Source organism: Apaloderma vittatum, unplaced genomic scaffold (genome assembly GCF_000703405.1).
Source record: "Apaloderma vittatum isolate BGI_N311 unplaced genomic scaffold, ASM70340v1 scaffold11182, whole genome shotgun sequence".
NCBI classification, from domain to species: Eukaryota; Metazoa; Chordata; class Aves; order Trogoniformes; family Trogonidae; genus Apaloderma; species Apaloderma vittatum.
The window spans coordinates 74,701-84,984 of record NW_009701946.1 but is presented as its reverse complement, the minus strand read 5'-3'; the positions used below and the strand labels follow the sequence as shown (position 1 = coordinate 84,984).

At 38.9% G+C, this 10,284-nt stretch overlaps 1 protein-coding gene across 1 annotated transcript; it reads left to right on the top strand.

Annotated features, from left to right (window-relative positions):
• The first annotated feature begins 1,138 nt into the window (after positions 1-1,138).
• Positions 1,139-9,866, top strand: LOC104281372 (cytochrome P450 2J6-like). Its single transcript, XM_009879345.1, has 8 exons — positions 1,139-1,301; positions 1,657-1,806; positions 2,680-2,840; positions 5,272-5,448; positions 5,965-6,106; positions 7,551-7,738; positions 8,889-9,030; positions 9,631-9,866. Exons 1-8 carry the CDS (start codon positions 1,139-1,141, stop codon positions 9,864-9,866), a joined length of 1,359 nt encoding a protein of 452 aa, XP_009877647.1.
• The last annotated feature ends 418 nt before the right edge of the window (positions 9,867-10,284 follow it).

Genomic DNA, 10,284 nt, shown 5'->3' with positions numbered 1-10,284 from the left:
TGTTTTATAGTATTTTTAATTTATATTTATGTTTTATATTCCTCATACATATATATTGACAACATTTAAATATGCAAATAATAGCACTTCATTTTCACTCTGTGTTCCCAGCTTTCCTTTTCCATGGTCCTTCCCTGTCCTGCCCATTCTCTTCTCCCAAGTTGCATGCTTCAAGCCAAAGCAGTCTGGCTCCACAATATAATATCATAGCCAGGGCATGTCTGTTGTGTTTTCTTCTATTTCTGACCTCCCAGACCTGAAGAGTAGAATCATAGAATCACAGAACAATTCAGGTTGGAAAAGACCCTTGGAATCATCAAGTCCAACGATTGACCCCACACTACAAGGTCACCCCTAAACCATATCAGTAGTATTACTCTTCTCAAGATTTCAAAAGCCACAAAGTAGTTCTTCCAAAAATGAAATGAAACACAAAGGGGCAAGAACACATGTATAAATTTTTTTTTAATGTGCGTATGCATTCCCTCTTGTTTGCTTGTGGGCAGCAAAATTTTGTACTCCTCTAGTCCTGCAGATCTTGGGATGTTTTGGCAACTCCCCACTCTTCCCAGCCTACTCTTCCCCACAGACTTGCTGCTTTGACCTATGCCCTGTCCCATTTCCCTCAGCCTTTTGCTTTTGCAGCTCCTGATTCTCCAGCCAGGGCAAGGACTGTCCTGCCTACTTTGAGTGACGTCTGTGCAAGGCATTGTGGAGACAAGGCTGTCACAGCTGAGCTGCAAAGGAGAGGGTGATTCCTGCTTTACCCACTCCCCCAGCTACTTTTGCTGCACTTGGTGCACACAGGGGAGTCTGCAGATGGTTCACGTAAAACTCATGAGCTAATGCTTTCTTCCAGCAAGCACATGAGAACTCATCTGCAGGGCGTTTGAACTGTAAGACATGCAATAACTAAGATCACAGACTTTGGCAATATTGGCTGTCTGGCATTTTAGGAACATCTTGATCTTTAGTAAATAGACAGGAATCTGACTAGGATTAAGAATAGATTCGATGCTCTCTTCTCAAGGTCAGTCAACTCTGGGGCATCTGCCGAGGGAAAAGGTTTGGTTCATCTTGTTTGATTTAAACATTCCGGTTCTCACCCATGTTCTTCTGACTCTGCTTTGTTCTGCAGATGGCCAAAATCTATGGCAACATCTTCACGTTATGGATTTCAGATGTTCCAATGGTTGTCCTGCAAGGGTTTAAGGCAGTGAAGGAAGGTCTGACTGTCCAGGCTGAAGACGTTGCTGGAAGGCCAACGAATAATATGTATCACCTTTTAACTCATGGAAATGGTAATTCTTATTATTTTCACAAATTCTTTTCTTGTGTTCTAACCTTGGTTTTGGAGCCTCAAAGTCCATAATATACAGTGGAAAAAAAGGTTAATATTTTCATGAGTTTTTATGAAACATTAATTCTTTTGATTCTGTCAGAACAGCAATGGGAGATTATAGCTATTGTAAGAGTTTCTATACAGGAGATAGATGGCTCAACCAGAAAGAGAAAGGAGAGGAAAGAGGAATGCTGCTAGATCGCTGAAAAAAAATTTTAAAAAAATAGAATGAAAGAGAAGCTACTTTGACATATTAACTGTATCAATGCATGAATTTAGAAAGCTTTAACAATATTAGTTCATTATGATCCTAGGTGTTATGTTCTCTAATGGTCATCTCTGGAAGCAACAGAGGCGTTTTGGACTTGCAACCATGAGGAAAATGGGAGTAGGGAAAAAAGACCAAGAGTATCAGCTCCAAGAGGAGGCCCATCACCTGGTGAAATACTTACGGAAAACAAATGGTATGTGACTCAGCATGCGGGTCAGTCTGTGCAATGGGTGATCTAGCTGAAGAATGGGTCACCTGTAGCTTTTGAAACTACTTGATCACCGAAATGGATTAAAGGTTTACGGAGCTGAGTCTCAAAGGTTGGTATCAGATGATCCGCACGAGACATTTCCTTGCAGAAGGGCTACGTGTGAATCCCCACAGTCTCAGTTCTAAGACTCTATGGTCCTTGTCTGTTAGTGCTGTTCTTCTTAGTTTCGCCTTACTCATGGTCACAGAACCGAGGTAACAGCAAACAGTAACAAAGTAAGTGTCACAACACCCCATAACCCTCTGCAGAAAAGGAAAACAAGGTACAAAACATTAAAAGCTTTGACCAAGGTCGCTCACACCGTTTGTGGTGGCCTCCTGGGTAAGAGAGGGATTTTGTTCAGATTGTGCTGCTGATAACAGGGTGAAACTGTAGGTATGATCAATTATTCCATTACTCTAGTGTAAAGGATATAAGCAAAGAATGGAAGGTGATTCTATTTTCACTTCACCTGCTTATTCACGCAGTGGCTCAGCTGACCTGTTTTATACCCTGGTCATTGCCAAATGTGAGATCTACTGACACCAAGGTTCTGTGAAATCTTGGTATTTTTCTAACTAGTACTACTGCTACTAATTCCATTCCCACCAGTAGTCTTCCCTTTTTTTAATCAGCAGTGTTTTTTAGATGTCTGAAGTTACTTTTTACTTATGCCTTTTACCAATAAATTGCAATTTGCCATCCAGCAGTCTAGTTGACATCAGAAGTGTTTATAAAATCTTATCAGCTCTCCTTTCCATGGGAAAAGCAGGGTCAGTGGGTGTTAATGGGGCATGCTGTTCACTGTTTTTCCAGGAAAACCTCTGGACCCCTCTATGCCTATTGTTCATACTGTCTCAAATGTGATTTGTTCTGTGGTTCTTGGACATCGTTTCTCTATTGATGATGAAAATTTTCACCGCTTGATTGAATCCATTGATACTATAACAGCGTTTGGGAACAGCATCTCTTATTTTGTGAGGAGATTTTCTTTTGTTTATACTTCATATAGATAATGAAAAAGGTAACTTGCTTCTTACATCCATTGATACTATAACAGCGTTTGGGAACAGCATCTCTTATTTTGTGAGGAGATTTTCTTTTGTTTATCTGTTTACTTCATATAGATAATGAAAAAGGTAACTCGCTTCTTACTTCTATAACAAAAATAAATACTAATGCACCTGGAATTGCTGGAGTGCGTATCAGGACAGTATTTCCGGCTGCCTTCTTCAAAACTTGTTTCAATTGCTTATGCTTCCTTCATCATAGCACAGAAATTTCCCTTGTCTAGTGGACAGGGATGGAAGCATACAGGCTTGCTACATGTTTGGGAGATATACAAAGGGCGCTCTTGGAAAACCTCTAGCTGTACAACTTCAGTGTTGGAAGCTGTAACTGAAACTCAGTAGCTGAATATAGGTAAAATATCTGAAAAGCTTTGAAATAGGCTTATCTTAATTCTGTCTGACAAAGCTGGCTTTCTTCACTACACGAAATCATAGAATCATAGAATGGCCTAGGCTAGAAGGGGCATTAGAGATAATTTAATCCAACCTCCCTGTCATGGGCAGGGACACCTCTCAACTAGATCAGTCAACACATCATATGACTGTCAAAAAATGTCAAGAGTAATGTAGGTCTTTGCTACTTCGTCACTACTCTCAGGTAAATTCATAGAAGCTTAAGTAGAACAATTGTTTTGTGTAAAGGTAACATATCATGAAATTGGTTAATGGTAGCTTTTCCTGTAGTTTTTGGCAGTAGCACCTGTACTACCTCTGCATGCCCCTGTGAGAATTCAGTAACGCACTGGAGCTGGAAGTCACTCTCCATTAGCTGCTGGATGATGTTCGTCCCCACTCAAGACAGCAGTTCCTATTTTCACATCTGGTCCACTGAACAGAAAAAAAAATTTGCTGTCTTGCTCCTGTGTGAAGCTGTGAGTGCAGCTGCAAAAACAGCAGAACAAATTGCCTCAAACCAGGGCAGTTTTGTCATCGGGCAGTTTTTTCCTCAGCCATTTTTGAATGGGAACCACAATAGTGAAGAAGTCAGTTCAGCAGTGTAGGAGGCAGCCTGCTTCTGCAGAACTTGCTGGAACTCCTCCAGCTTTCTATCTTGCGTGATTTTCCATCACGTCTTGCTAACTAGAAACTGCTGTAATCAATGTCCTACAGAATCTGAGGACTGATGTGATACTTTTGGTTAAAAAAAATAAAACCACTTATGATTTTTTTTTTTCTGCCAGAGAACGAAGGTGGAATGACTCCTAAGCTATCTTCTAATCAGTGTAAACATGGAATCAGCTATTTCCAGACACCTTTCAGTAGGTGTTTGTATAAACTGTCCTTAAAACCCCTTGATGATGTGTCCACAGCTAACAAGAACATTCCAGCCCAATATTCCATTCTGTCCTGCTCCCTACAGTGCTTTCACAGGGAAGTGTAATCCTTTAATGATGGTCTGTACTAATTTCTGCCTCTGGTAAGTGAGCAGGTAGTTTTAAGCAAAATTATGCAGCAGGACCAAGAAGAAATACAAGCCAGGAATCTGAACAGGTTTGTAGAAAGATAAATCTTCATAATGCAGCTGCCATTTAAATAGGTGAGCCCAAGAGTTATGACCTAATGCATCATTTAAGCTGCAAGAATTCTATAAACTAGAAGGACATGGTGCCATCTGTAAGAGGGGGGAAAAAAAAGAAAGGGAAATGGAGTAGAGAAATGGAAATAATGTAAAAAGTGCTTTGTTCCTTTTCTGCTGAGATGTGGTTTTATAATGGTACAAGTGCAAGAATGTGAAGAGGTTTAGAACAATGAATAAACAGCAGGGAATCCACACAGCTCAGTATTTCTACTTCATCAAGTGGTATTGCGAATCACAGGCATGTGGTGTCTTTGCTTCTTACCTATGAGAAGGTGTATCTAAGTAAAATCCCCATGCATTCAGTATTCCACAGCAAGACAGGTTTGGGTATAGAGTAAGAGTTTGGATATTTCTATTTTCAGTTAGCAAGTGTGTCAAGGAAGTCAGCCTGGATCTGTTTGTTTAGTGATGAGATAGATATTTCATATATGTTGGATAAACGGAGGTCAGGGACATGTTTTAAACGAGGCCCTTGCTACTGAAGTTCAGCCCAGTGAAGAGCTGGGGTGCGGAGGAACTTCATTTCTTCTTTGTATGTCACAGTGAAAATTTATAGCATTGAACTAGGAGAAGTTCTGCTCCAGGGAAAAATGGGATTAAGAAAGGCTTTAATGAATCATGAGATAGGAACTGTCCCTTCACTGTGATCGTGAAAATGTGATCATCAGCTTCTTTCATTTTTTCACTACCCAAAAACCTGTATTAGGATTCAAGTTTAGTTTGTTAATGTCAGTAATATCTAAAATATCTCTTTTATAGGTAACAGAAATGTTTCCCTGGCTCGCAAAATATTTCCTAGCACCATTTAAACAGGCTGTGTCCAGCGTAAACTTTGTGAAAGCTCTATTAGCAAAGGAAATTAAAAGCCACAAAGAAAGAGGAAAACCAGATGAAAATCGAGATTTTATTGATTACTATTTGGATGAGATAGATAAAGTGAGTATCACTGAACTCTTCTTATGCTCCACTAACAGGGATTTTAAGTGCTTCTTTGATTATAACGATGTCCTATATAAATGTGGAAATATACAATTTCTCCATAGGAAAACTTGTAAGTAGCTAAATTTTAAAAAGCTGACACTAAGATGACGGGGGGAGGATGAAGTAATAATGTAAGCAGATTTACAGGTAGATTATCTATAACCACAATAATAACAGATCTGCATATGGTTAAGCTGCAACTAGAAATGACTGCTACAATGCGATTTGTGGCAGGAGTTGAAAGCATGTACAGTTATTAACTTTGTCATGTTTAAAGAACAAAATAATACATGGATAGCAGCCACTGACTGATGTATTGGAAAATATTATAAAAGGTCTTTGCATTCTTCAGAAAATTTTATTTCCTAGTCCTTTTTTTTTTATAGTAGTCAATAAATATTCCTATGATGCAAGGTGGTTTACTTCTTTTTCTGTGTGCCATAACTTGATCTTTCCAATTCCTATCTGCAGACTAAAGGAGACGCTGACGCTACCTATGATGAAGAAAATCTGATGCAGACTATCTTCGACCTCTTTATCGCAGGTACAGAAACTACAGCCACCACTTTACGTTGGGCATTGCTCTATATGGTGGTTTATCCTGATGTTCAAGGTAAGCAGACCCAAAGAGTGCTGCAGCTTTTTAGAAACTATACGTGTTCAAACAGCAGTAGAGCTTGTTCGAAGAATAGGAGAGGAGCTAATTGTTAGGGCATGACCCAAGTGCAAGTATCTGCTTCCTGCTGTAACCTTTCTAACATGCAGGTCAGCCATTTCAGGTTTTATTTTTAAGAGTTCTGTGTAGAGTGTAGGGTGTCATTCAGCTGGTCAGCTGGAGGAGTCTGATCTCAGATGAGAAAAATTGCACTGCTGCCCCTCCACCGATGATAATGATGAGACATCTACTGAGGAGAAGGTGGAGTGTTCAGGCCATCCTTTTCAACCCATGGCTGCTACTCTTTGATGTGTCCCCAGATTTTTTGCAGCAGAAATAATTCTGATAGAGTAATGGGCTGCTAATACCTGTAGTTACTCCATGAAGCTTAGAGCTTTGAACATAGATATCTACATATCAACAGGTATAAAAAGTGAGTAGCTTGAAACTGTGTACTTTTAATAATGACATTCACAGAAAAAAAAAAAAGCTAGAGGTTGGCAAAGTAAAGTAAGTGAAAAGGAAGAGTCAGAGTGTGCAGGACAGGAAGGATTAAAAGGTGCACAGATCACTTCAGAGGCCTCATATTGGAGAGTCTAAGCTGGGTACCAAGCACAGGAGGAAGCTGGCAAGAAGAAAACAGTGGAAGTGGTGAGAAGAAAGGCTCTCCCATTGTTGTTACCCAACAGCTCTTCAGAAGACCTAAAATTTGAGACTGGATTGCACATACTGAATTTTTACAACACAATCTTTAACTGTTTCAGAATATATTAAAACATTCTTAAGTTTTCTTATGCGTAGGGTAAATTTAATTGCAGTGATAAAAGTCTTAATTAGATGATTTTAGCTCAGAAATTAATCAGAAATTACAATTTCTGCTCAGATTTTAAGTTTTTTTTTAAATAAGCCTTGAGAAAAAAATAATTTATTTAAGTGCTTCCCAAGGCAGCTAATTACAGAATAGCAATTAGGCCATCTGTAGATGGCAAGCAAAATCTATGTGATTCTGAACAAAGAGCAATCCTTATCAGCTACTAAACTGGCCTCTTGATACGTGATTAATATTTAATTTTCCAGCTGATTCCCTGCCTCTAAAAATAAATATTAATAAAAGTCTTTTTATAAATTACCTCAGAGCAATAAATGTAACAGGAACCTAAATATTCTTGTAGGTCTTTTTCTGCTACCATGATTTTAAAGGGTTACTTGAGTATGCAGCCTGTAAACAACTACAACAGCAATTCAGGTCATCTGTATGGGAATTTGAAGACATTCTCATTTTATAAAATATCTTTTTCATCTTGTTGGATGTTATTATTAGTGAAAAAGCAATGAGAAAAATTATGAGCATAGAGTTTATAGATTGTTTGGTGAATTTTTAAAGCCGAATATTCCTCCTTAGGGAAAGTCCAGAAGGAGTTGGATGATGTTCTGGGTTGTTCCCGTTTAATTAGCTACGAGGACAGAAGAAAGCTGCCCTACACCAACGCCGTAATTCACGAGATCCAGCGATACAGTAATATAGTCCTGATTGCACTTCCCAGGCAGAGCGTGAAGGACACACGGCTGCTGGGATTTTCTGTTCCAAAGGTACAAATACGCTGTGCATTCGGGTATCTGATGTCTGGCACACTTGTAACCATCTCAAAAACTGATTTAATGTAACTTTTTTAACAGCTGAGGCCACCTCAGCTAGTGATTTCCCAAACCCCATCCTTTTCTAGTTTCGTTTGATTTAATTGCTCACTTGGTTAAAAAGCAATCGTGATTGAGAACTGCTGGTACCAGTAAGGCTTTGGTACGTTAGATTATTTTAGAAAGGCTTTTGATGGTTTTTCTTGACTGGGCATGTGAACCCTTGTGTCCTGTCATTTCTAGCAGCGCCCCAAAGCTTTGACTGTCTCTAAGGCTGGCCTGTGGCAAGGAAACATGCATTTTGTCCTAAATACCAGTAGATTCCTAGGTTTTTATTTCCATTGACAGAAAACTTGTGAATGGTGACTGAAAACAAACATTAATTTTCATCCATCATCAAAATGGCTTATCAGCTGGTGAACACAGGCCATTCAAAAATGGAAATAAAGGTTTACAGAGAAACGTGCAAGTTTGAAATGACTGTCAAATCACAAGCTTTTAAATGCAGTATCTTGCAAATGTTATAATGAAACTAATGTATTTTCAAGTTTTGTAACTGAAAGGTATGTGGAGGCTTGTTTCTGAACAGTCTCCTGTCACTACTTTTCATGCAGTTTCGTTCTCATTCTGTATTTCTGGATCTGCTCGAAGCAATTCTAGCTTTGTAGAAATGATCAAGTAATGATACTCATGATATTCAGTAACTCAAAAGCTGATTAAATAATAAAAATACCTAGTGACAATAGGAAAAATAAAAGCAACACATCTTAACAGTATGTCCTGGTTTGAGCTAAACAGAACCAATTCTCTTCAGTGACTTTGACTTCTCAGCTCGGTGGCTGGCCCAGCCCTAACCCATGACAAAATATAAGCATTATAAAAACCTAACAATTTCTTTTATTGAACTTATTGGCAGCAAGTAATAAAAGAAAGGAAGTTACAACGTTCTCAAAAGTTTAAACTTACAAAATGTTTTAAAGCTATTTTTTTTTAAAAAAATTACTTCAAATTAGGACTTCAAAATCTTTGCTGCTTTGTGATTATTCGCTTGTCCAATGAATATGAACAATAAGACAGAACTGAAACTGCTGCTCCTTTATTTCAGAACACCACAATTTTAGCAAATATTGACTCTGTTCTTTCTGATCCCGGGAAATGGGAGACACCTGATCAGTTCAACCCAGGCCACTTTCTGGATAAAGATGGAAACTTTGTGAACAGAGAGGCATTCTTACCATTTTCAATAGGTATGTGCACTGAACAGGGATTTACTTACTCCTGATAACATCTTAAGATCCACGCATTCTCCACCATAACTGGGAAGGCATCTAAAATAGTTATATAAACACATTCCACTGTTTTAAAGTTCTCCAGGCAGAAAGAAGTCCAGTTGTATGTGGAAAAAGATTAGAAGAGAAGGAAATTTCTCTTGGAAGAGAGATCCAGTTTCTCATGGAGGAGAGATCCAGTTATCAAAACAGTAACAGCAAAATGCATAGTGCCAGGAAGATTGTAAATGTGAATTATGGAACCCTGGTGATCATTTCTAGAATGTTAAAGATGCCTCTGCTCACTCCAGGGTGGTTGGACTAGATGACCTTTCAAGATCCCTTCCAATGCAACACATTCCATGATTCGACAATATCTTGCTGCCTGCTGTAAAATAGGTTAAAGTTTCGGTGGAAATACAAGCACCTTTTCAATTCTGAATCATTAAATGAGAAAGCCAGTTAAAAGAAAAGCACAAAGTCTTCAGAAAACAAGCAAACAAACAGAACCCCAAGCAGATTAGAAAGGGAGGTGTGATGGAAATCCTTTGGCTGATTGCCTTTTCTGTCTTCTCACAGGGCACCGCGTGTGTATGGGGGAGCTGTTGGCAAGGATGGAGCTCTTTATTGTCTTCTCCACCTTGTTACAGGCATTCACATTCACCCTGCCAGAAGGAGTGAAAGAAGTCAACACAAAGCTTGTTTTTGGGAGCACGATGAAGCCACCTCCCTACCAGCTTTGTGCCATTCCTCGGGAGGCAGTGGTGCCTCACAGGCTCGGGGAAGGCTTACTCCACAGGATTGTTTCTGCATAGGAGTTCCTTTTTGCGTATCTTAAAATTTTTACTTTCCTTTTGATTTTGTTAATTGCTACCCTGAAAGATGCTTTTCAGACAGTTGCGTCCTGAGGGCTGTACCTACAAAAAGTTAATCTTTCATTCTTGTTTGGAAAAATCTTGGTAAATTTCTCATGGTGCATAATAAATAAAGACAATAAGGGAAGAACTAGAATTGGACCTTTTTTATTGCTAACTGGAAAGAGGATTTGTAGAGAAAGAACTTGAAGCTAAGTCTATAAATTAGAAGCCTCGTGACTAAAGATTTGTGCACTCTTTCTTATAAGCTACTGTTGTGTTTGTGAAGATCGGCTTAGAGGTCTTTCAGTCTGTCCCAGGATATTGAAGAAATCTTTCCAGAGAGACAGATAATATGATCTAACAATCCCTTAGACGG